Consider the following 27,987-nt stretch of genomic DNA (forward strand, 5'->3'; position numbering starts at 1 on the left):
CAGAAGTAGAGCTGTGGCTCAAATGTTGGAGCAAAAGGAGCTTAGAGCATGAGTTCAAACCCCAACTGGCACCAAAAAAAAATCCCGTTCAGATCATTTGCCACCTATCTAAGGAGAGATTTTATAACTTCAAAGTTTCAATTTCTTACTCTTTCAGCCTTGGCTGGGTTGCTGTGTACTGCTGAACATGCTACCTCCCTAATACTAAGCACTCCACAATGAGTGCTAGGTATTTGGTGGGGGGTTGAGGGGCGGTATGGGATTTTTCTTGTGTCTCCTTAAGAAATTGTTCCTGATGAACTTTTTTAAAAAAAATTTTATTGTAATGTATAGAGGGATTACAGTTACATTTGCTAGATAGTAGGTGTATTACTTCTCACACATTGATATGCCTTCTCATGGTTTTCCTCATTACTTACCCCCACCCCTCCCCAGTTATCTTGTTTTCTCCCCTTCCCTTTCCTATATTTGCAATATATCAGTTAACACAGTCAGGTATAGTAATAATATGAGATTAACCAAAGGGTAACACAAGAGAAGAGAAATGACATAGTACATTAAGAACAACAATCACACAAGATAAAGCTCTTGTTTCTATGTCCTAGAGATCCTTTCATTTAGTCTCATCCTATATGACCTTATGTATCTAGGTTTTGAGCTATTGTAATCCTCTGCTAGGACAGTCCTAGATGTGTACTAATTATTACAAATGAGGGAAACCGTTGAGCCTATGTTCCTTTGGGTCTGGCTTACTTCACTTCATATGATTTTTTTCCAAGTCTTTCCATTTCCTTACAAATGGAGCAATGACGTTCTTTCTGATGGCAGCATAGAATTCTATTGTGTATAAATACCACATCTTGTTGGTCCAATCATCTACTGAGGGGCTCTTGGTGAACTTCTAAACTTGGGTACTTTAGAAATTTGAGGCTGCCAAGAATACCTGGCCACTATCTCCCCCTTAGTTCTAACCCTTGGGAGAATAGCAATTTTCTGTAGCTAAGAGAAAGTCTCACTAGTTCAGTAAACATTGATAAAATTTGCTTTATCATGGGCTTTCGACAAATCTAAGACATTGACCTTAAGCCAATTACTAAGAACTTATTACTTGAGCCATGTGTCCATCTCTGTTTTTGCTTTGGTTACTTTTTTAGACCAAATCTTGAATTTTTCTCATGCCAGCCTGAAACTGTGGTCATCTTACTTATGCCTCCTTTATAACTGGGATCATAGACATGAACCATGTCTGGCTTATTGGTTGAGATGAGATCGCACTAGTATTTTTGCCCAGGTTGGCCCCATATAATCTTCACAAGTTCTGACACCTGAAGAACTGGGATTATAGTTCATGAGCCATCACATCTAGCCCTCTGGTTACTCTTAAAGTAAACAAGTACACTTTTGTGTGTAATCATATAATGCAACTGGTAAGAACTGGTGAAATTACTCTTAAGTTTCACTAGACCTCTGTTTCTGTAAACCATGCACTGGATCTTGAAAGCTGGCCATTTATTTATAACTTCTATATACTCTCCAAGATAGTGTTACCTTAGGCAGCTCTAATGACTCAAAAGATATGAGAGAGATAGAAATAAAGCAACATGTAGAAGAAAAAGGGTCCATGGGCTCTGAGAATCCTCCTACCTTTCCATTTTCCTCAGTTGTTAACTCCAGGATCATGAATTCTTAGTGGGTTAGAGATTTACAAAGTTCTCCAAGTTCTATGAACCTTTGTGTTATAAAAATACAAAATGATGGATTTTAATCCTCTTCTTATCTCTTTTTTTAAGCTATACCTTCATTTCCTGCCATGTAAGCTATTTCAGGTGGTTCATTTTCAGGGCCCACTATCTTGATCCATCTTCCACGAGCTCGCTTATTTTGCACGTATCATTGAAGATGTGCTAAACACCCAAGAGAGGGGGCAGTGTTACAGAGAAATCACAGATTGAGACTTGACATCTGTTTTTCATTATATTTTTGTTGTCTTTAAGTAGCTGTACAAAGGAGTTACCATGCAACAAATCAGTTTATAAGTACAATGCATCTTGATTGATGCCACCCCTTTCATACTTTCCCCTAAATTTTCCTGGTTTCATTGGATTTGTATTGGCTATCATGGCTATATGCTCTCCACACACCTGCTTCATCTCTTCCTCAGGAACTGTATGCCTTCACTTCTTCTGTTAAACCCTTGACCGGCTGCAATGTTTAGGAAGACTCATAGCTGATTCCCAAATATGCCCAGGATGCTCTTTGAAAAATTGGACTTAATGATTTTAATGGCAGACAATGACAATAAAATAGATGTACTTACTGGGAAAATTTCCTGGAATTCACAAACCCTTTGCTCCCACCTCTCCCCCTCTCACTGCTCTCTAGCTCACTTTTTCCCGCCTCAACTGCTTTCCCTAGGCAAGCATGCCAGCATAATCAGGGCCAAGAGCTTCCATAATGTGCAGCTTCCTCAAGCTATGGAAAACCACACAAGGAAACTGTTATAAGCAAGGTATTTATAGATGTGAAAAATCACCCAGAACTAGACAGATACTATTTATCAATGTTCTTTTTGTGTTCAAAGACGATGCCAGAATTCTACATGGGAGAGATACATATGGAGCCAGGTCTACTTCCCAAGATGTGTTCCACTGTCAGCTTCAGCCTCGCAGCCTTCCAGAATAGAAGGCCATTTGTTTGCAATTGAGGGCTCTCTGTCTCTCTGTCTCTGTCTCTCTGTCTCTCTCTGTCTCTCTCTGTCTCTCTCTGTCTCTGTCTCTCTCTGCCTCTCTCTCTCCTCTCTCTCTCTCTCTGTCTCTCTGTCTGTCTCTCTCTCTCTCTGTCTCTCTCTCTGTCTCTCTGCTATCTTCTACACACTTTCATAGATTTACAGGCACATCCAGCCACACCCAGAAACACTTTGTGTGAAAATGTGTTATTGTCCTGCCCATTCTCATTAATGGAGGCTGGTGATTCAGCAGACCCAAAGTGGAGTGAAATGACACCACATGTGGGCTGGGTTGGTCACACTTTGATCTAGAAAAGAGCAGTGCTGTTTTTCAGCTCACTCTTGTACACCTGCCTCATCCAGGACAGTAGTTCTGCAGAACAAGGTTGGCAAAGGTAGACTGCTTTTCATGTTCCCAGAGCCTGGCTACCACTGTGTGTTAGGCAGATGTAGCATATGGTTTCTGGATTTATATTCCTGCCTCTTGACATAAAGAAAAGGAGTGTGTTGAAGTCTGATCTATATGGTGATAGGACCTTGCTCCAGTTGTTATCATTCTCAAATGTATAAACTTCCATTTCCATTCTCTGTAATAGCTAAACTCTAAATGAAAGCCCAACTTCAATGCCAGTTCTAAAGTCAATTTGTTTGCCACCTAGAACATTCTTGAATTTCCAAATACCTACTCTATGATCAGACTAGTGTCCACAATGAATGGATTTCTAAAATATGATGCATGTTCACTGTAACAATTAATACACATCTAGGGCTCTCCTAGCAGAGGATCACAGCAGCTCAAAACCAATGTAAATAAGGTCTTATAGGATGAGACTAAATTAAATGAATTCTTAGATATAGAAACAAGAGATTTATGTTGTGTGATTGTTGTTCTTAATGTACTATGTTATTTCTCTTCTCTTTTTTGCCCTTTGGTTAATCTCATATTGTTACTGTATCTGACTTTGTTACCTGGTATATTGTATAGACGTTTATTTGTTTATTTGAAATAGGGAAGGGAAGGGAGGAAAACAAGATGATTGGGGGGTGGAGGAAGGAAACAGGAACAAAAACATGAGAAGGGGTATCAATGTGCAAGAAGTAATGCACCTACTACCTGACAAATGTAACTATAACCCCCTACACATTATCCCGACAATAAAATAAAGAGAAACATATAGTGCCCAGAAGTTGAGTTCAAGCCCCATAACCAAAAAAAAATCATAGAGCTTTTAATTTTGATTAAAGAGCAATGGCATTTGTGGAATCTACTATTATATGTTGTTTATGCTTTATGAAATCAGAAAGCAGCATGAACTTGGGCTGATAAAGTTGTCTCATCTCTAAAACTTTGACAAATGATCTTCCTCCATGCCTGGAGTTATAGAATTTCAGAATTTGTTCCAATTTTCTCATTTTCTGTGTGAGAAAAGAAAAGCCAAATATATTAAGTGACTTGCCCAAAAACACCTTGGCTTGCAAGCTCTGACTAAAAGCCTAGAAATGTTTCCCAGCTTTGAGCTCAGCATTTATTATACATAAACAGGAAGATCTAAGGAATGATTAGAGTGAATCAGAATGTAGTTACTAAAGCTAGACTTTCTGAATTCAAGTTCTGTATCTCTCATTTATTGACTTTGTTCTTAAGCAAGTCATTTTACTTCTATCTTTATTGCCTTATCCATGGATAAGGCAACCTCTATAGGGGGTTGCACAGATGAATGGTTTTATATGTGTGAAGTACTTGTGTTATATGATTGCTTCAAGTTGCTAATAGACTAAGAGGCTAAATCAGGTGACAAAATAAGGGAATCCAGATAGTTCCGGGTATATGTATTTGTCATTATGAGAAGAAAGTTTCTAAATAAACCTCTGCAAAAAGTTTTTCTCCATACCATAGTCTCCAACATCATGGAAAATAGGTGATACAAATTACTGAAAGTACAAATCTTCATGCTTTCCGAAGATATGCAGATACATCCGTCAATACACCAATCTCAGCATTTGAGAGTAAAGAATTAAGATAACGCGTAAAATGAGACAAAAGTGGGAAATTAAGAAAAGAGTTGCCTTCACAAAGTTTTAGGATTCTTCTGTTAATTTAGTGTAGATGAATTAAGAGTCCAGAATTAGGAATTCAATTGACCTTCATGTAGCATGGAAAAAAAATAACTTTCTAAAGTTTATTTGGGCTTTTTATCTTTTTGCAAGCTGAATGGATTCTGCTGTTATTCAGAAATCAATTATTGAGTTATTTTACTGTTTCTGTTTTCCTTGTTTAGAAAGTAAATAATAAACAACCAGAAAGTTGTTATGTGGCCTAAAATGGAATCAAAATATTAGTTATTTAAAGTGTAGGAAGTGCACGCAAATTAAATAGAAAAATAGTTACTTTAATAATAGCAATAATTCTAAGGATATACCAAAAATGAACCCATTTTTCTATTGTTACAATGACAATACAAATGATGGCAACTGCAATAAAAGTGTTCTACTAGCAAATAAGAACACAGGTTTGGCCAGGAGTGTGGCCTAGTGGTAGAGTGCTTGTCTAGCATGCACAAAGACCTGGGTTCAATTCCTTAGTACCACATACTCAGAAAGTGGTTAGTGCTGTGGCTCAAGTGGTAGAGCACTGGCCTTAAGGAAAGCCAAAGACAGTGCCCAGGCCCTGAGTTCAAGTCTGAGGACTAGCAAAAACAAAAACAAAAACAAAAAACCACATGTTAGAGCTCTGGAGTTGACCGCTTAGGGAAGCTCCTGGATCCTCAGTGCACCTGTGAACTTGACCAGTTCACTTCAATTGCCCCATATGTAAAATGTCATGGTAATAGTTCCTATATCTTAGGGATGCCATGAAAATTAAATGTGTTACTATGTGTCAACTTCTACAATAGTATGTAGTACAGAGAAAGTACCCCAATATGCTGGGATCTATGATGATAATCATTGCTATTATCCCCACCTTACAGATAAACAATGAGATATTCAGAGAATGCAGCTTGCCAGAGATTATAATGCATACATGGAAATAGATTCTAACCTTGGTATATTAGAATCCAAAGTTCTAGACCAGTGGAGTTTGTTGACATTATGTTCATTGGAAACATGCTTTAAGGATCGGGGAACTTGTCAGTTCTATTTAACCCAAGTGGATTTAAAAATAGTGTACCAGGGATAACAATTCTGACAGCAAATGAGCAACAAGGATAATTTAATAAATTAACATAAATCCTAATATAAGGTTTTAATTGATACAGACTTTAATCTGATAATAATCCCTTAATTTGCCCTGAATTAACACAACATCCAAGAATGGAACATATCCTACGTAAAGAGATCTTTGAACCTAACTTGAAAAATGGTTTTATGAATTCTTTTTTTTTCTCTTTGTCTTTCTCTTTATTTTTTCATATATTTTTATTGTAATTAATAGAAGGGTTACATGATATTTGCCAGATAGATGGTGCATTAATTCCCATACATTGGTATCCTTTCACATGTCTTGGTCCCCATTTCCCTCCCCCCACCCTCACCCCTCATCTTGTTTTCCCCCCTTCCCTAGGTTTTATGAATTCTTGTTTAGGGGGAGGAAATTGGGGGAAGCACACGCAAAAGCATTTGTGAAAGACCTCACCCTCATTTCCTAAGTAAACAAGCTTCAGGTTTAGAAAGAGCACAAGAGCGCCATTCCCACATCCTGTGAGCACTAAGGGGAACAGAAGCCTCCAGGCCTGCAATGTTTGTGTGTGTCTGTGTGTCTATGTTGAACAGCAGTGTGTTTGTGTCTGTGTGTCTGTATCTCTGTATGCGTGTCTCTAACATCTGTATGCGTGCATGTGTGTCTGTGTCTCTATATGTATGTGTGTGTATGTGTGTGCATGTGTGCATTTTGTGTCCCAGCACTGATAGAATTAATTACTGCTCCCTCCCAGAATCAACAGCTCATTGCTTCCTCCTCACATATCAAATTCCAGAAACCAAGAGAAAGATGTATCTCTAGGGAAATGATATCCTGTGCCCTGGGATTGGTAGATTTCTCCCTCAAAGATGACAGATTTTAGGGCAGACAGAAAAAGAGCATATGGGCCACCTCTCTCTTTGTTGATCAGGTATATTTCATTCTGAAGTGTCGCAGGAGCTACAGGTTTGAAATGCAGCAATCTTGTTTTTGAGAGTTGACAGTCTAAAGAACCTCTGCTTCCCAGTCTCCCACACCAATAAATGTGTCAAGGTAAACAGAAGCAGGAGAACCAGAATTTTCTCAGGATTTGCTAGTATAAGCTTTCTACTACATATTTTTTCCAATCCTGATCACATGGTTAAAAAAATATAGTTCCCCAAGTGTACCATGTTCTCTTATCCACATACACCTGGAACTTTTTATTTCCAACTTTGCCTGGTTACCTTGAATTATCCTGTAAGACTCAGTCCAGATGTCACTGGCTCCAGGAAACTTTCCAGGCCTCTATCTCTTCTCTCTTGGCACCTAGTCAACGTTTTTGTGCCTCTTGATGAATACATCATGTATTTATCAGTCTTAGTATCTAGACAGGAAGTCCCAGTGAAATTGGTTTTAGATTTGTTTCATTTACTATTCTGTCCCCTCCTATGGAGATTAGAACACAAAAAAATAGCCAGTAACAGTGGTTTATTCCTAGCTAATACTAGCTACTTAGGAGGCTCAGGTCTGAGGATTGAAATTTGAAGCCATTATCTGGTATATTGTATATATGTTTATTTGTTTATTTGAAATAGGGAAAGGGGAAAAACAAGATGAGGTGAGGCGGTGGGGGGAGGGAAATGGGGACAAAAACATGAGAAGAGGTATTAATATTTGTGAAGTAATGTACCTTCTAGCTGGCGAATATAACTGTAATCCCTCTATTAATTACAACAAAAAAATTGAAGCCAGGCCAGACATGAAAGTCCATAAAATACTTATCCACAGTAAACCACACAACAAAAAATCCAGAAGTGAAGCTGTGGCTCAAGTGGCAGAGCACTAGTCTGGAACACAAAAGTACAAGTCCCTAGGCCCTGAGTTCAAGCCACAGGACCAGCCCAAAAATATAAAACATGTCCAATAAACACTGGTGTTATGAAAGCATAAATAAATACCACTTGTTAAAGGATTTTATATTTGTCTCTGAAAGGCCTTAAGATCAAGAATAGTTTTTTAATGCCTGTGTCCAAATCATTCATCCAGATAATAATTATTTATAATACTAGGTTTTTAACAGTGAACACAAATATGCAAACACATGTGCATTTGTGGATGGCTGAATCAAAGAGGAATTGAAAATCATCCTGTAAAAATGAAAAAAAATCATAATAGAAACAAAATGGAGTTAGAATCTTATGGAAGATAATAAAATCCAATCTGTGATTTCTGATAAAAAGGACTGTCATTAACAGAAATTTCATTTGCAGACAAAAAATTGTGAATACAAATGAATGGCAGTTAAAAATTTCTGTCAGTGGCTCAAGATCTCAGGACACTGAGATCTGAGAGTCTCAATTTGAAGCCAGTTTGAGCAATGAGAGTCCATGAGACTCTTATCTTCAATAAACTTCCCAACAAAAACCTGGCAGTAGAGGTGTAGCTCCAACAGTAAACTACTAGATGAGCACAAGAGCTCAAGGACAGTGTCCAGGCCCTGAATTCAAGCTCCAAGATAGCATCAAAGGGAGAAAAAATTGAGAACTAACTTAAGGGAGTATATTAGCTCATTAGATCTATCATAATGAAGTACTAAAAACTGGGTGAATTGCAATTATATTTTTCTAAGGTGAATAGTCTAAATTCAAGATGTAGAAGGGTCAATCTTCCCAAAACCTGATGGACTTCACTTCTGTCCATGTGCAAGCAACGTTTGGCATTTGCTGGCTTGTGGATTCATCTCATTAATCCTCTGGGTAGCTATCTTTGCTGTTCTCCCTTCATACCCGTCTGTGTCATTGTCCAGGTTTACCCTTCCAGATGGTATCTTTGTATTGGATTAGATTCCACCTATTAATTTCATTTTAAAATTGGTTATGTCTATAAAGGCTCTATTTGTAAGGAAGATCAAACATGCTTAAAGTTCTGGCTCCTAGAAGAACTTTAAGCATGCTTTTAGGGGACGAAATTCAGCACATACAGGGTGAAACATTTAGATTTGTATGGTTTCCAGGAAGAATACCACATGTAAATCAGTATAAAATAAAGATCTTATTTCCTAGTACAAATATATGACATGATTTCCTTATGCCTAAAACACTGAATCAAAATCTTAACAGCTTTATAGCCTACTTGAGAAATTAACCAGACAAAAAATTTTAAACAAATAGATAAGATGCTTCAGTCCTTTCTTAGAACAGCTCTGTAGTAAGTGGCATAGAATATAAACAAGGGCCAAATGACAGCAAAGAAATACCATTGATATGAGGTTGGGTGGTGAGGAAAGCCTGCCCACAGAGGAAGTACTTGACTCAGACTTTCAGATCAGAATATCATAAAACTGTTAGGGAAAAAGTGTTGGAAGCAAATTCCCAGATGTGTACAGGAAAATGTATTGGAAAGGCACTAGTGGCTGAGCATCTCACTGTATTTCAAATAAGCTATTCAAGAAAACCAAAACAAGGTTCATTTAATGGAAAGCCTTCAGTGTGAGAATTCTAATTAAGATAAAGAATGAGATAAAAACAAGAAGAAAATCAATGGGAAATTCTGTTTATGAATTTGAAAACCCATTATATGATCTTAATTTGAAGAACAACCTTAAAGCTATTTTTAATAAGAAATTCTTACCCAGAATGCTAAATGAGCTGATTAAAATATTAAATTCCTAAGAATGCAAGTAATTTTTTTAGCTAATCTGCTCTACTAACTTGTTTTTTAGAAAGCGCAGATCTGAATTATAACCATCAGTGGGAATTGTATTTTTAGTGTATAATCAGCATATAGTAACTACACTGATTGGAGGGGGAACAGTATATATTACAATACACATGTATAGTGTGTGTGATAGACCAGAGTAAGAATCACTTCAAACTTAACCCTTTTTTTGTTTTCAGAACTTTTAAAGTCCTCGTTAGTAAGTATCTTGAAATAGTCAATTCATTGTTGTCAATTATAGTTATCTTATGTGCTCCAGAATATTATTTTTATCCAACTATAATCTTTTGCCCATTAACCATCTCTTTCATGTCCTGCTCCTTTCCACTTTCCCCAGCCTCTTATAAGCACTAGTCTCCTTTCTATTTTCATGAGAGCAACTCATTTAGCCTCTCTATGTAAGTGAGAACAGGTGGTATTTGTCTTTGTGTCTGATTTGTTTAATCTAACATAATGTCCACAAGCCTGGTCCATGTTGCTTCAAATGACAGGATTTCATTATTTTTATGGATGAACAGTAAGATTCCCTATCTTATTTTAATGTACTATCACCTGGAAGAATGGAAACCAGAGCTTAGAAGCTTTAATTAAATCAAGCTGTGTGTACGAGAAGGGACAGATGCATGTTTTTGGACAGTGATGTCTCATTAGAGAAGAGGGGTGGAGGTAAGAGAAATCTAAAGATATTGTGTAATTGGCTGTAGGCTTAATTCTGTTCTGCCCTTTGACGTGCTCCATGAAGGAAGTAGATTAAGAGACAAATGGCATTCTGGTAATGAGATGCTACAAACAGCACTTTTGTTAAGAACTAGTCATTAGCCAGGTGACAATGACTTATACCTAGAATCTTAGTTACTCAGGAGCTAGAAATCTGAGGATCAGGGTTTGAAGCCAGCCCTGGCAGGAACATCAATGATACTCTTATCCCAAGAAAACACACACACACACACACACACACACACACACACACACACACACACACACACGCTAGTTGTTAATTTTTAAAATAGCAATGAAGTCTTGACAAGTCATTTGTAATGTTGATGACATTTATTTGTATGTTTATTTTTAGAAATGATTTAGAAAGCAAGGCGAACTGGCATGACTAAAATATTCACATTGGCTATCCTATTCTCAAGTTGTAGTGAAGGCTATGCCAGATCAGGTGTTTGGGAATCTTAACTATAACTATCTGCATAGAACCTAAACTACAGGTAAAGCAGACATTTTTTTCCAAGAAAAGCATGGCTCTATTTCCTGTTCCCTGAGCTTTGTGAAATATAGTTTTATAGACAGCCCAGATATTCCTGATGCTATTCAGCATATATGCTTTTAGTTCATTTTTGGCCTTCAAATGTATTTTTATTCTCATGCCTAATATCTCCTTTGATCTTTTATTTATCTATTTTCAGGCCCTGTTCAAGGGGTTTTCTTAAACAGTGAAAGGTAACAAATCCATCTGCTGAAAGGTAGATGAACCACCTTCCCTCTAATCCTGTCTCTTTTCTCTATAACCTTGCACAGTTCCTTTCTCTGGGCCTTAGCAACCAAGCAGGGCAGCAGTTCCCAACCCACCTTAAGGGAAAACACTTTTGCTTCTAGGGCTTTCACAGGAAGCAACTAAGAATCGCTATATAAATATATATGTTTGGATATGCATTTGTCTACTGACTTATCTGTGCATATGCATCTGTTTTCAAGAGTCATTTGTTCACACTGCTTCGACTATCAATCTAGTTCTATAAGGGTTATTCTAGTCTTTCTACTTTTCACATTTCTGTCTTCCTTCTCTGCCAATAACAAATCTGGCTCACATTATTTTTCAGGTGTTTATGTGTTTGCTCAGACTCCCAGCTATCCTGGCCTAGTGCTGAACCCTTGTCACATGCCAAAGGGCCACTCCTCACCAAGCTTCATGCTTAAGTTTATCTCCTACAAAGAGAAAGGAAGAAGGAAGAAGGAGGGGGGAAAAGGGGCCAATTAAGAGTTTGATTTCAGATAGGCAGTTCTTATCCCTTCTCCTGGAACCACACAGCTGAGCCCCAGCCAGATTGGCTCCTGTCCCCACAGACAACTCAACTCTGAATCCAAATGAGATTCTGAATAAAAGCAAGTACAATGGCTAGATGTAGATGTCCCTTTAGAATGACACTTTGGTAGCTGTGGGCTGTAGGTAGATTTGGTACCGGGAGATGTGGAGACAAACTGGCAACCATTAATAAAAGTCCAAGAAACTAACAGTGGATGAATCCTAGACTAGGTCTTTTTCTCTTACCTTAAACTCTCTACAGTTGAACACACCTGGTAGTGTTCCATGAATTACTATTCAGTGGCTGCCCATCTCCTGACCTCAGAGGCATTTCTAAGGGGAAACACATACCTTTGAGGGACTTTTAAAAAATCACAGGATAAAAATAGTGGGCAGAAATGACATGTTGAATGGTTACACACAGCTTTAAGGAATACTTCTAATAAAACCCTTAAGTTGGAAATGATACCTTTTCTCCTCTAAACAAACATTTAAATGTATCTTCCAAACAATGGATCTAAAACTTGATTTTAATTATCAAAGAAGCAATCATACTTTTCTACAAAAGCCAAAGTAAGAGAAAGCTCTTCAAGTATAATAGTTCCAAGTGGGTAGATTATGCTATTAGAAAACACATGCCTTTACACTAACAATAATGAGATACTGAAAGGCCAAGGTCATTACCTTCTCTGGAAAAGAAGTTAGAAAACCCATGGCAACTCACAAATGAACTCTGTCCAAAGGAATGCAAAATTCTTTCATCTGTATAGATAGTACAGGCTGCTAAGAAGAGCCACTCCCCAAGCCCCTGACAGCTCACATTAACTCTGAAGGTCACTTGGACACGAAAACAATTAGTGTCTCTTGGGGAGACCACACACTGCCTTTTGCCCAACATTTAGCTGCCAAGAACTACTGCCAGCCTCCATACTCAAATCCAATTACAATGGTAGTTGTGACCTTGGTTGGTACAAGGAATGTTTGTGTCTCTAAGGATGAGGGAGCCTCACACTGGCCGCTTGGCCAATCTTCTGGATTCTGCTGTTTCATTGCTGAAGCCTGATAATTGCTGATTCTTACATGTGACATAATAATCAGGCATGCAAGAGCAAGGCTATCTCAGTTTAGATTCAGACTGTCCTTCATCAGCTATGTGACATTGGACAGATTCCTTAATGCTTCAAGTGCTCACCCTATTAGATGCAAATGCTGAGAGAATTGTTTTCAGAATTCATGTGAATACTAAACACTTGTACCTCACATTGTAGATGAGCTCAACTCTGAGTGCTATGAGACTTCAACGAAGGATAGTGGGGAAATGAAGTGCTAAGGCTGACAAATCTACTGAGCTGCCCCCTCTCACGGGGCATATGGATCCAAACTGTGATGAACTAAGGCACGGTCGAGGTGACATAAGCATCTCAGAGACACCCACAAGCAGGCATATTGGGCTATGATCTGCTTTCCCCAGGTCTCAGCTACATACTGTTAAAATGTAGATGCTAAATGTTAGAGGGCTGTGGGGAGGCTCATACAAGATGATATGTCTAAAGACAACTAGTACAAGCTGTAGCTCAGGATAAATGCTATATGAATCTTAGTATGATGGGTGTGATGTCAATAGAATTGCATTTGTGGCATATGTCCGAAGATGCTCTGCTCAATCCCAGATCCAGAGCTAGCGACACTACCAGTCCATTAGGTTAGGCTTTGGGCAGAGGCCCCGCTCTATCAGAAAAACAAATGGAAATTAGGACGCGAAGTGGAATGTCACTCTGAGTTATACCATACTGAATCCAGTTATAACAGCAGGTCAACCCAGGAATACTTGGCAGTAAGCAGAAAACAGGACGGTGAATTCCCCACTAAAGTGGAGGGGACCTTCTGTTGCCTGCCCTGTCCTTGGTCATAAGTCAGTTACTCTGGAACCGGGCAGAGTTGAGCCAAAACAAGGTGTTCAGGCAACCTCTATGACTGTGAGTTCACAGTCTTGCCGGCAAGCAGATTTTGACAAAAGCGACAGAAATATGGAGAAGGGCTCCGAGGAAAGAAGTATAGAAAAAGAATGTGATGGTATTTAGAATCTAACATTTTGGCCAAGGGCCCATCATGAAGCTAAACACCTAGAAAATGAAAGAAACCAGAGCCAGCACGTTTGCCACTCTCCTTATACAAGGCCTCAAGCTTTAAGTCAAAACCATGGAAGACAGATATAGTTCAGAATTCAGCGTTTTCTGTACTTCAGAAAGATGTTAGTTGACTAAGACATAAATTATATAACAATGCTAGCAGTTTCTGGGGGAAAACATGATATTCCAACAGGCTAAAATGCTGCAGTATACTGTATAAATATTTACATGAAGTGGGATGCAGCTTGTCAAAAGCATGTCAACTTAGGCCTGGTTTTGTCACCAAATGAGTTTACACCATGCTGAAGAAAAATTTATGGCATTCAGAGCTTTTGAGACTTTGAAATTAGGAAAGCGCTGTTATGTGGAGGACACAGCTGAGACGTTGCACAGCCAGCTGACTTGCCCAAAGGAGTACACACGGCTCACTGGACATTCAGCTGCCTTTGAGTCACCCGTACTGAGCATCTGCTCTGTTCGAAGTAACATGCTAGCTGCAGAGATTACAGTGATTTCGTTTCCTAGGGCTACAGTAATGACGAACTGATGGAAGGCTTAAAACAATTGCAATGCGTTGGCTCACCATTCTGGATGTGAAAATCAAGTCCAAAGTCAAGATATCTGGAGGGCTATGCTTCCTCTGAAAGCTGAAAGGAAGAACCTGTCCTTGTATCTTTTCATTTCAGTGGGTGGCTAAAATCCTTGGCATTGCAAATGGCAAGTTGTGTTGTTCTAATGTCTGCCTCCATTATCACAGGGCATTCTCTTGTGTGTTCCTCTCTCCTCTTGTAAGAACATCACTCATGTTGGATCAAGGGCCCAGCCAATTCCATTAAATAAGAGTACTAGCTGTGTCTCAGTAATAGGTCTATCATAAAGAATCCAATATGGCCATTTGCAATGACCCAGTGTCATGGAAAGCCACATTCTGAGTGCCTCAGGATGCATCCTATCTTTTGGAATGACTAATAAACCAAACAAACAGTTGAGTTGAGGTAGTCAGATTATACGTCAAGAATTTCCAGAGGAATGTAATCATGACAACATTAATATGATCAAATTTTTACTGCATTTCCCCCTCAAGAAGTAACCATTTAAATGGAGATGAAAAAAGGAGCCAAAGTGGGAGAAGACATACTAATAGCCTTACTCTCCCATACCCAGACCAGAATTCCTAGCTGCCTCAGCACTGAACTTATGCCAAAGCCAGACCTAGAGCCCCAGAAAAGCACTGGCAGTTCTCACATGCTTCCAGGCAGAGCTAATCTTGCCCTTGGCTGGCTCCCACTGACCTGCAGCTTCTCTCCCAGAAACAGCAAAAGACACAAGGTGCAAGGAAAGGATATCAGCTGCCAGCAAAGCTCCTAACCCACAATGGTAGCCTGTATGCTGGGGAGAAGTAGGGGCGAGATTTGGCTTTCCCTGTTGTTGCTCAAGTTGATGAAAATACTTCTGACCCAGAATCAGCAAAGTACTTACTCCACAAGACAGCTACTGCTGACCTCCTTCCTTGAGAATGCACTCTCAATGTACTTTTATCAGGGTAGGCAGATAGGTCTGTGGTGTGAGTTTCTCTGAGAAGTGTTCAAGCAGCCTCACAGCTGCCAAAATGCCTTTGCTTCAAGGTCCCAGTGGCTGAATTTCTGCCAGAGGTGGGGAACAAGAGCCAGGGGAGGAAGGGTGTAAAATGTATCATCTGACAAGCTGTAACCTTGGGACAGCGTTAACTGTGCATGCAGCTCCTTGTGAGACTCAAGAGTGGTCATCAGCCTAGGGTTGGTAGTTGCACTGTTTTATGACCACAGCATTTTAGTACCTCAAAGATAAGATGTGGGGGGGGGGAGGCTTCTTTAAAAAACAGAGCCAATAGGGGCCAGGAGTCTGGCCTAATGGTAGAGTGCTTGCCTAGCATGCACGAAGACCTGGGTTCAATTCCTCAGTATCACATACATAGAAGAAAAAAAAAAAAAGCTGGAAGTGGTGCTGTGGCTCAAGTGGTAGAGCTCTAGCCTTGAGAAAGTCCAAGGACAGTGTTCAGGCCCTGAGCTCAAGCCCTACAATTGGCATAGATAGATAGATAGATAGATAGATAGATAGATAGATAGATAGATAGATAGATAGATAGATAAATAGATCCAACGAAAGTGCACAGATTCTTCATTTGCAACTTGATGTCTTTTTATTAAATGGACCCAGATCCAGTACCAACATTTCTATAGCATTTCAGAACTCTCCTATTACATCCCTCTTTGAGTTCCTACGTATAATGGGTACCAGCACCCAGATTTCTGACAATACAAGTTGCTTTGGCCGGTTGAGCTTATGTAAATGAAAGGTAATGGCATGAATCTTTGTGTTGTGACTTTAGTCATTCAATTTCATCTTTTGATATTCAGCCAAGGTATTGCTTTTGCTATTGTTCATTATTAATCTCATTATTTAATACTTATTATATGAATATATCACAGCGTGTTATTGGTCCTAGATGTGGAGTTTTCCTGTGTGGGCTATCATAAACAGTGCTTTGGATCTGACTCTGAAAGAACATGTATTTGATGGAGAGAGGAATATAATCATATTATATATTGCAGAATAAAAATTTTCCTTGGACCAGGAGTGTGACCTAGTATTAGAGTGCTTGCCTAGCATACATGAAGCCCTGAGTTCAATTCCTTGGTACCACATACACAGAAAAGGCCAGAAGTGGTGTTGTGGCACAAGTAGTAGAACTCAAGCCTTGAGCACAGAGAGATTCAGATACAGTGCCCCAGCTGAGTTTAAGCCCCAGGACTGGCAAAAAAAAATTCTTTACTGGGCATTGGTGGCTCATACCTATAATCCTTTCACTTAAGACATTGAGATCTGAGGATTGTAGTTCAAAGCCAGCCTCGGTAGGAAAGTCTATGAGACTCTTATCTCTTTAACTGCCAAAAAAAAGGGGGGGGGCAGAAATAGAGCCATGGCTCAAGTTGTAAAGCACTAGCTTTGAGCAGAAAAAGCTCAGGAATACTGCCTAGAACCTGAGTTCAAGCTCCATAATTGGGACACACACACACACACACACACACACACACACACACACACACACACACACTTTATAACTTATAAAGATAAATGATTGTAGGTGAGTAAAGACTTTGGAATTAGCTAGTCACTGGTGGCTCATGCTTATAATCCTAACTATTCAGGTAGCTATGATCTGAGGATCACAATTTGAAGCCAGTCTAGGCAGAAGAGGCCAGGAGACTCTTATCTCTAATTAATCAGCAAAACTGCTGAAAGTAGAGGTGTGGCTCAAATACTAGAAGCCCACCATCCTTGAACATAAAACCAAGTAAGAGCTTAAAGCCCTGAGTTCAAACGCTAGCTGAGCACAAAAGAGAAAAGAGTTTGGCATCATTTGGGTAGGTGAGCTCTGTCCCAAGGTCATTCCCAAAGTTGCTGTTACCTGAAGGCTATACTGGGTGTGAAGGATGTGCCTTCAAAACCGTTCCTGCACAGGAAGAGCCCAGGTTTGTGTGTCAGTGGAAGAGAGGCTGCAGATTTTTTGCAGGTAAAATTTCCCTAAGACTGAGTACCCTCATGCCTGTGGCTCACCTCCCCACTAGCCCTAAGTGAGCACTCAGAAAGAGCATCAAACTGTGTCCCATGTGATCTAGCCTTTAAAGTCCTGTAATATCTACTCCACTCATCAGAAATGAGCCTCAGAGTCACGTGCACACTCTTTAAAGCTTAGAATTAATCATGCTAGGAGTCTGGTTTATATGTATAAGATGTTAGTGAACTATGCAATATTGAGGCTAAGTTCATAGATACTTCTTCCATACACCCATCTAAGCAATCATTCTGAATGATTGCATTAAATAGGTTAGAAAGCTTTATCAGTATCTCTATCGGGTTGGTCTTTAGGTTCAGTTGAACAAGCTAGTACTTTATTACATGGTCTGTGTGTGGCAGATCTCACATATTTTATCACATAGTAGAAGGAAGGGAAGAGAGTATATATTCAGTTTCACAGTAATGAAAATCATTAGGGCCAAAAAAAATGTAACTGATTTGGGTTGCCTAGAAAAGATAGATAAGCCTAGATACCGAATCATGTATTACCATGCCTAGGCCTGGGCTCTGTCCCTGAGCTCTTTTTTTTTTTTGGCTCTTTAGACTTTAAATTTAAGTATGCTCATCAAATCATACTATAAAATATAGACTCTACAACATACATGTAACAAAAAGGTATTTTCTACAGAGAGAACTTTAGGCATTATAATTTGAAATTTGAAGTTTGAATTGGAAACAGAGTTTGTACTCTACAGTTCTTTTTTTGATTCATTGTACAAACTCTGTTTCCAGAGTAAATCATCTGTACTATTTCTTCTACTTTGTTTTTCTTTTCTTTTCATATATTTTTATTGTAATTAATGGAAGGGTTACATGATATTTGCCAGATGGAAGGTGCATTAATTCACATACATTGATACCCTTTCACATGTCTTGGTCCCCATTTCCCTCCCCCCACCCCTACCCTTCATCTTGTTTTCCCCCCTATATATGTCCCTGAGCTCTTTAGCTCAAGGCTAGCACCCTACCACTTGAGCCACTGTGCCACTTCTGGTTTCTGGTGGTTAATTGGAGATAAGAGTCTCACAGACTTTTATGCCCAGCCTGGCTTTGAGCTACCATCCACTATCCTCAGATCTCAGCCTCCTGAGTAGCTAGGGTTTATTGGTGTGAGGTGGCAACACCCAACTTCTTTTTGATTTGCTAATTCCTTTTTGCAGAATCTGTGTCTCAGAGAATGAACAGAAGTACTGAAAGTAATCATTAGAGAACATGTCTGAATCAGAGCCCAGGCAACTGAGCTTTGTCTTTATCACTCCCATTTTGGAGGCTGCATCAACAGGGAAGTACAGTGGGGCTGTTTTTATAGGCCCTTGGTTCACTATGAATACACTTCTCAAGATGTGGCCATTTAGAACTGGCCAATTGGTGCACTCAACTCATCTGTGTATTTGACTTCTACATCCAGATAATGAGGTACTCACTCTACTTCTTTCCCTCCAAGATGACTGATGTATTTAACAGTCTCCAATTCTGTTACATTATCCAGTCCCAGGCAGTGATATTTCTACATAAGACAGAGACATGTCTGTGCTAGGATGGAAGTTTGAAGGAAGTTGGAGCCAATGACCTTTCACTTTGAAGCCAATCAACAGCAAGCATAAGGTTTTCAGTCTTGCTAAGAATGGAGACTAGAAAAATTAGCAGAAAAAATCTTTAAGCCTTTCTAGCCACTATTCAGTATGTGTTACTCAACCTGTGTCCCATTTAACATTTCACCCTTGTGTTGGTAAAATTTGTATGTTCTATGAAAATCAACATAGTTGTTAACAGATTTAGTGATTCAGTCACTAAACAATAACTGTCCTGTTTTATCACTGTATTTACTGTATTTTACATGAATTATAAGAGCATGAAGGAGTAGGATAGATTCTAGGCTTAGGCAAAAACTCCTAGCCAATCTAGAGCTAGAATTTCTCACATTCCCAGTTAGGAATTTTTATAGTATTAGCAATTTCCTGGAAATTATTTTCTGCACAGGAACTAAGACAATCTCTCTCTCCCCACCTCTTTCTCTTTCTCTCTCTCTCTTTCTCTCTCTCCATTTCTGCCTCTTCTCTGTTTGATTTCTTCTCAGGTGGGAAATTGGCAAGTGGAGTCCATGTAGTCTTACCTGTGGGGTTGGCCTTCAGACCAGAGATGTCTTCTGCTCCCACTTACTTTCCAAAGAAATGAATGAAATGGTAATCCTGGCTGATGACCTGTGTCACCACCCCAAGCCTAACACAGTACAGGCTTGCAACCGTTTCCATTGCCCCCCAGCCTGGTATCCTGCTCAATGGCAGCCGGTGAGTCCTGAAGTTACTCCATATTGGAGATTTTGTTTGACATAGCCGTTTTTACGCAAGGGATAGTTTCTCATGGAATTTTTTCCCTGCTAAAGAAATGTTCAAGTTCTGCTATCCATCCCTTCCTAGTCCTCTCCAAGCTTCTTCAAATCTAGATTCTTTTTTGCCAGTCCTGGGTCTTGAACTCAGGGCGTGAGCACTGTCCTTGGCCTTTCCTCAAGGCCAGTGCTCTACCATTTGAGCCACAGCACCACTTTCAGGGTTTTTCTATGTATGTGGTACTGAGGAATCGAACCCAAGTCTTTGTGCATGCTAGGCAAGCACTCTATCACTAGGCCAAACTCCCAGCCCACAAATCTAGATTTTTCTAAATATATATCATACACTTTCTACTGTACCACACCAGTAATCTCCGAAAACAACTCAAAATACTCATCTGTGTCCCTGAACATATTTCTAACATGTTGGTCACCAAGTTAAGGAAAAAGTTTTAAAGATAGACAATTTGATGGGCTTTTTTTCCCCCTATAAAAGTAGATGGATTTTTATTGTACCTTTGGTTATTTTTACTATTTAAAACTCTAAGAAATTTGAGTATGAGGTAGTGCTTTAAAAAATACATCATAACTTGATAAAATCCTGAATCCATTTCAGGCCTTTAATTTCTCTGGTCTGATTTCAAAAAGTCTAACAACTATTGTTTGAAAGCAGGAGTTAGTCCACAGCAGTGTGCCCATGAACTAAATCTAGTCCACAGCCTTTTTGTAAGTTAAGTTTTACTGAAACCTAGCCATATCCATTCTTTGGCATACTCTAGTTGGAGGCATTTACACTACAGAGGCAGCAGACTTACAATAATGCAGCTGTGATTAAGACTAGCTGGCTACAAAATATTGCTGTTTCTTCACAAAAGTTTGTTGATTCTGCACCAAAGCATACATGATAATAAAAATACATATATTTTATTAAAGGCCTGTTAAAATTAATATATGTTACTCTAACTTAAAATAACCTTTTTGTGTACCATTAACAAGCACAGGAGGCCAGACACTGCTGGCTCACGCTTATAATCCTAGCTACTTAGAAGGCTGAGATCTGAGGACCCCAGTTTGAAGCCAGCCTGGGCAGGAAAGTCCATGAGACTCTGATCTCCAATGAACCACCAGAGAACTGGAAGTATCGCTGTAGCTGATGTACTAGCCTTGAACAAATGAGCTCAGAGATAGCACCCAGACCCTGAGTTCAAGCCTAAGGACCCCCCCCCAAAAATAAGTTGGGAGTGTCCACACAAGAGGATTTTAAGATGATTGGCTAAAAATCTTATTTTGTTCCTCATTAGGACATCTAGGATAGCCTTAAAGTGACCATAAAGGTTATAAAAAGAAAGCATTGCAAATAGAATGTCATACATCCCTATGTGAGATTGTTTGCAACTCTACCAGGGTCCTAATTTAGATGGAAATTTTATAACTGATCCTTTCCTTAGTATCTATTCTAGAAAGTATTCTATGCTTTCCCTTCCTTTTTCTGTCCGTCCTGGGGCTGTGGTTCAGTAAAGTACTTGAAGACACAAATGTGAAGAAAGCACAAAGCACAAAAAGCACTTGCACATGGTGTCTGCAAGTTCTACATCCATTTTTTCAACCAACCCCAGACTGCTACTTATTTAGATCTACAATGGTTGCCATCTGTACTGAACATGAATAGACTTTTTTGTGTCTATTCCCTAAACTATATAACAAATATTTACATTGAACTTATGTTTTATTAGATATTATATGCAATCTAGAGATAACTTAAAGTATGCAGGAGGATTTACAAACATTATATGCATCAATTGGTATACAGACCTGAGTATCTATGGATTTGGGTACTAGAATAATATAGAATAATAATATGGAATAATAGTCATAAAATAATAATATCATATATTCTCTATATTATCCTATAATATCTATATTATCCCTTGCAGGTAAATACTGAGGAACAACTAGCAACTAGCAATAGATATTGACCAGAATGTTTTTTTCTTTTAGAGCTTGAATATATTATAGCTAAATTCATCAATACCATCTGATGTGATATTTGTAGAAGTCAAGAGAATGTTTTAGTTCTGCTTAAGGGTCATAACATCAGTGAAATCCAGCACCCTTAATATCCTGGTATGGTGCCGAATAATGTGCTTGATATCACGATGCTTTCCAGTCTTTCTAGTGCACATCCTCATTCATAGCCCTGAAGCTGTCACCAGCCCCACATCCAATACCCCTTTTATAATAGCAGTTACCCAATAAGTCATTTGTGGTTCCATTTTCCATCTATTTTGGCTGGTGATGACATGAATAGTGTGTGTGTGTGTGTGTGTGTGTGTGTGTGTGTGTGTGTGTGTGTGTGTGCGCTTGTGCCAGTCCTGGAGCTTGAATTCAGGGCCTGAACCCTGTCCCTGAGCTTAACACTCTACCACTTGAGACACAGCTTCACTTTGGCTTCTTACTGATTAATTGGAGCTAAGAGCCTCAAAGACTTCCCTACCCAGGTCAGCTTTGAACTGCAGTCCTCAAATCTCAACCTCCTGAGAGGATAAATTACAGGTATGAGCCACCAGTGCCCTACATCACATGAGTTCATTTTGAAAGCTTTTTCTGTTTTATTCCACTACTGAGCAGCCTCTGGTATGAGACAGTCTCCTGACGGTTCAAATCAAGGAAATAATGTGAAAACGATACTTTCAAGTATGTCCAATGAGTCGTCAACACTTTAGAAAGACCTTTACAAAGTATCTCTTTCATAGAAAACACATAATAACTATGAAAATATCCAGGCATTATAAGAAAAAATGTTAGGAAGGAAAAACACCTGCAGAGAATGGCCTGGTTAATAGTGTGTGCATAATTTGCTGTAAGGATCCTTTGTCACTTCTGGGTATGTCTCTAAACCTGAAGGAAACAGTAGACTATTTAAATTCCATTACTTCCTAGAATCCTTTTTTTAAGTATTTTTTATTATCTTAAAGTAGTTGTATAAAGAAATTTCCATTCAACAAACTAGTTTACAAGTGAAATGCATCTTGAATGATATTTCCCCTTTCATCACTTTCTCCCCATCCCTTCCATCCCATCTCCTGGCCTCATTTTCCTAGTTTCATAGGATATGCAATGAATATTAACTGCATTCTTCCCCTTTCCAATCTTCATTCCTTTCCCCTCTTCATTCATCTCCTCTCTTCCCCCCACACCTTTCAAGTGCATTTTCTGGTATTCTTTTTCTTTTGGATTATTAATTTGTTTTCTAAGGAAGTGTAACATTTGAATTCTCCCCTGCAATTATCATACTTTGGTTAATACATTTGCTTTTTTGCAAATATCAAGTTGTGAGAAAATCTGACAACAGAACATAAAACCTGTGTCTGTTATCTATATTATCTTGGGCTTTAATCTGTGTATTCATTTCCTTTGGCTGCTATAACAAATTACCACAAATTCAATGGCTTAAGGCAATATGAGTTACTATTTTGAAGCTCTTCAGAAGCTAAAACTCTGTGTTACTGGTCTGAAATCAAGTTGTCTGCAGGTAATCATCTTTTGTGGTATAAGGGAACATATCCTTGGGCCCCACACATTGAGACACAGACATAGCCTACTACAATCAGCTCTATTAATGACTGACTAAGCACTTAGGCTGTACCAGCACACAGTCCTTGACACTAAACATTTTCTTCCCCTGTCTATGGCCTCATGGCCATCCATTTGTTTCCTTCATGTATTTATATTACAAAAATTAATTTTTTAAAAAGGAATAAGCCAGGGGAAAGAAGAGATGCCAAAGGCTTAAATGGTCTTGAATTCATCCACTCTGGAGCATAATTTTTGTCTATACTATGGATATTTTATATTCAGGATTATATCTACCCAGCTGCACATACATATTGAACACATCTGGGCTGAGACAGAAGCAACCCCTAGACTCTATCCACCTTAAAATTCATTGGGTTGGCACTTCACCATAAATGATTTTTTATCAGTCACAATTCAAAATGTCTATAGTTTATGTAAAAAAGGGAATATGAGAGATTAACCTCTTATGGAAATGTTAAGTAAAAATTTTAATGATAAGTAAGAATTTTAATGATAACTGTAAACACGTGAGGAATTTCACTTTCTAGACTTAAACACATATGCTTGCACGTGCATACACACAGCCATGCAAATAACTTTTGGACATGTGAGTGATGTGGTTGCAACATCTGTCACCCCATTGATTGCTAGTGTTGATTCAGCTGATCTAGCTGGCTAGGCAGGTGTCCCAAATCTTCCTCACCAGAAGTTGTATACTCCATTAAAGAGGGCAGCGTTCCCCCATAAAAATAGGCAGTTCTTCAGTCAAGGGTTTATGAGTGCCTGCATTCCCCTACTTCAAACGAGCTCTCAAATTAGAGAATTATCATCAGAGCCATCAGTTTTGATATATTCCAGTGACTAATATATAAATCTACATAAATGAGTGATGATATTTATTTAACATTTTGTTTCTCAGTAAGAGAAAAATAAACTATTGAGTGTCCAACTTATTTTCAAGAGTTTATTTCATAAGGAAATAGATATTTGATACTACCTTTAGAAAGAGCAATAAATATGGCAAAACAGATCAGAAGTCAGATTTTACCTATAGATTGTTTCATTTTTGTTTATTAGCCAAAAACTCTTTGATATCACTTCCCTGGATTTTGGTGGGACCTGTGTGTGTCACATTATAACAAGAATATTAAGCCCCAAAATTTCAGTGTATACTCCTTGCACCTTTAGGATTAAAAACCTTCACTGCTAGCAGATGATTGCACAAAACTGGTTGGGGTAAAAATTCTGTCCTCATTTTAACGATTTTCTTCTGTGAGAATCTACTCTCCATTTATCTTTATGTATTTCTCTAAACCTTAATACAACTTGGTTAATTTCTATCCTCCAGTTTTGGACAGGGTCTACAGCTGCTTTGGAGTTTTTCCCTTCCCAAAACCCTCACACCACTCTTCGTACACACGTGCCCACACTGTGCCCAGAAAACCTAGTCTTCCTGTATTGACCTTTGTGGCAAGTTGGCAGCACTTTCTATCTCATCCCCTATGTAAAAGTGAGGAGAGGAGAATCTCAGTCGCATGTGCCTGTCCTTCTGGCAACACCCATGTTTCTTTGAGTATACCTCCTACATTCCCCTCTCCCTTTTTCACTTTCTATTGCAGCTCTTGCAGCCTTGGTCTAAGTCTTCACAAGCAACCAAACCAGCACACACAGCTTTTGGCATTATCACTCATGTTTGTCTTACATATTTCACTCATTGTTTCCCCGGCTATTAATGGCTATAGCCATATTAATACAAGGCATATAAATATGCTGAGAAACCCCAAGTAATATTATAGCCTCACATGTCATACAGCTGTAGCTGACTCAGAAGTCCTTTCTCCATGACATACTTCATAACAACTCACAGGGCAGTATTCTTTGAAGCCCATTGGCCTATATTACATGAGTCACTTTCCACACATGAAAGTATAGCAAAGCCCATATTGACATCCCCATGGTTTTAAGAGCATGTGCACAAATTTTTTCACTAAGGTCTTAATTTCATTTCTGAGCCACCCTCACTCATGGTGTTTATGTCCCACGTTCTCAGGACTGCTGTGAGCGAACATGCCACAGTCCTACACGTTGGGTTCCTGCATGCATGAACCTGCTCTCCTGCCTCAGTCCCTGCCCACCCACTCACATCACCTACAGATTTTCCCAACTCTTCCATAAAGACCTAATTCCCTGTAGTATTCCCTTTTGTAAAACTAATTACATCCTGTAGTAAGTTTTTCTCCTTCACTAGATAGCAAATCTTCAGGTAACCAATTTTATTCATCTTAAATGCCCAGCACCTAACATAGTGCCTGGTTCTCAGCAGATACTCAATAAACGTTTGATAGAAAACTGAGTAAGTGAATGAGAACTGAGTGAAATGAATTAAAAATATAAGGAAGAGGAGGAGGAAGAGGAGAGGGAGGAGCAAGAGGAGAAGGAGAAGAGCAGGAAGAGGAGGAGGAAGAGGAGGAGGAGGAGGATTGAGGAGGAGGAGTGAGGAGATGATATTACTTTAAACCTGAAAAGTTTCCCTTAGAAAAGAAATACCATTTTGTATTGGGTTCAATAGTATGATCTAAGCTACCAAGGAAATGAACTCAGGTCTTATGAAGTTAAACTACCAAGATGAAACATCAAAGGATACCGATACAAGTAAATGTTGTTAATACATTGCTCTTGGAAAAATATAAAAACACAGGCCACAAGAGCCATTATATTTCTGTATAAAAGCATAAATTTTAAGTGTTTTCCTTATCCTGTATTTCTTACTTTTCTTACGAAAATAATGAAGCCCATGACTTTATGTAATGAAACATGTATGGTAGTTAGTGTCTGCAATATAAATAATACTTCTCGTTATTTATTTTTATTGCATGTACTTAAAAATAATATCCCTGGCCAGAGAGTTACCTCTTCATGCTAGAATATTATTTTAAATGATGATTCATAAAGGAAAACATTTTTCCTTTAATTTTATTAAATTCCTCTTGGTATTGCTTCTTTTTAAGCGTGTTCTACTTTGCATCATTTTTCTTATGTCAGCGTGGTCACAAAGTCATCATGGAATTTGGAGCCTTTAGTGCTTTTCATTTTCATCTTGTACAATTTCAGAAATTTATAAAAATATAAATACCCAGAGAAATTCTTTGTGCAAAGGAAAGATAGTCAGGGAGCAAGATCCTTGACAATACTCTTCACCCTTGGCATGTCCAGTGATCACACTAGCCACACGCTGCCCCTGGTAACACCCACTGCTGATTCCCTCTGACACAGTTTCTAGCTAATGAGAGTGCAGCCTGGCAAAAAACGGACCAGTAAATCAACTGGATGTTTATTTTACATCTTTGAAACATCAGCATTTACAGTTTTGTCATTCATCCAGTCAAATCCAACAAACATTTATGAAGTGAAGGGTTTGTTTTTTTTTTGTCAGACATTGTACTGGGCACTGAGGAATTTAAAGATGGAAAACATTCCCTCTCTCAAAAAGCTCCTAATGCAGGAAGGTTGAGGAAGTAGCAGACACATGAACAAGTGGGTCCTCACAGAAGATATATGATCAGGATGCGGTAAGAGATGATCCATTCACCCATAAGCAGAGAGGAAGTTTTACTCATATGCTGGGCCTTCGAGAATATCTTTGGAAGTTTCCAGCTGAGCAAAGAGCTGAAGGGCACTGTTCACAGTATGAACAATCTGATCAAAGACTTGAAAAGAAAACCTCTCTGTGTGCCCAAGATAGGGAAAACTGTCCACTGTAGCTAAGGCCTTCCTTAACACATGGCGCTCTCAAAGAATGTGCAGGAAAAGTCAATCAAGGTTAGAGTGTGAGAGCTCTGAAAGACATTCCCAGGAGTCTGGGTCTTATCTTCTGAGCATTGAGAAACTCCAAGAAGCTTTCAGTATAGATAAAACTTCAAAAATGATCATCGTTAAAATTTCTTCTTTGCAACTGTTTTTCCCATCATGCTATTACAGACTTCTGTATGGGATGGGGGGGGGCAGAATATTTGAAGTCTGTCCCTTAAATCAGGTCCAATGTGCAAAGTGATAGCCTCACTGTGTTATTTTAAGTGAATGATTTTTGCAGGACCATTTCATTACATCTCCACCCTTGAAATAAGACTGTGTGTGCGTGTGTGAGCACACACACACTCATGTGCGCATGTGCTCGTGTGCACACACGCCACTCCGGTACTGGAGCTTAAACTCAGGGACTAGGGCACTGTCCTGTCCTTGAACTTTCGTGCTGAAGGCTCACTCTACCACTTGAGCCACAGCTTCTCTTTCCTGCTTTTTGGTGGGTTAAGTGGAGTTAGAGGCTCATGGACTTTTCTGCCCAGACTAGCTTCAAACCACAATCCTTGGAGTCCGGCCTCCCGAGTAGCTAAGATTACAGGTATGAGCCACCAGCACCCAGCTAACACCAATTATCTTTATCATAACTTCCTGAATATGAAAGAAAGGGGAAATTAACCTACATTTTTCCTTAGTTCTATATTCACTAATTCTAACCAAACAGTTTGAATCTAAGAACTGTTCTTACTCAGCTACTTGTTTATCTTTGGAGCATTTATTCCAAATGAAAAGAAGCCCATGTGCCTCATAAAATACTTAGAAAATTTCAGCCACCAAACACTGAAATGATGTGTAACCCTACAATTCAAACATCGAGAAGGAAGTATGTAATATTCAGTCACTAGTTAA

General features: G+C 38.9%; 1 protein-coding gene across 1 annotated transcript in view; it reads left to right on the top strand.

Moving 5' to 3' along the window:
- Positions 1-27,987, top strand: part of Adamtsl1 (ADAMTS like 1) — a 628,790-nt gene that overhangs the window by 501,281 nt on the left and 99,522 nt on the right. The window contains exon 17 of the mRNA XM_090329363.1: positions 19,456-19,666. Within this exon, the coding sequence (XP_090185489.1) occupies positions 19,456-19,666 (211 nt within the window). The remainder of the gene's footprint in view (positions 1-19,455; positions 19,667-27,987) is intronic.

This window comes from Megascapheus bottae, chromosome 3 (genome assembly GCF_031878675.1).
Source record: "Megascapheus bottae isolate mThoBot1 chromosome 3, mThoBot2.hap1, whole genome shotgun sequence".
Classification (NCBI taxonomy): Eukaryota; Metazoa; Chordata; class Mammalia; order Rodentia; family Geomyidae; genus Megascapheus; species Megascapheus bottae.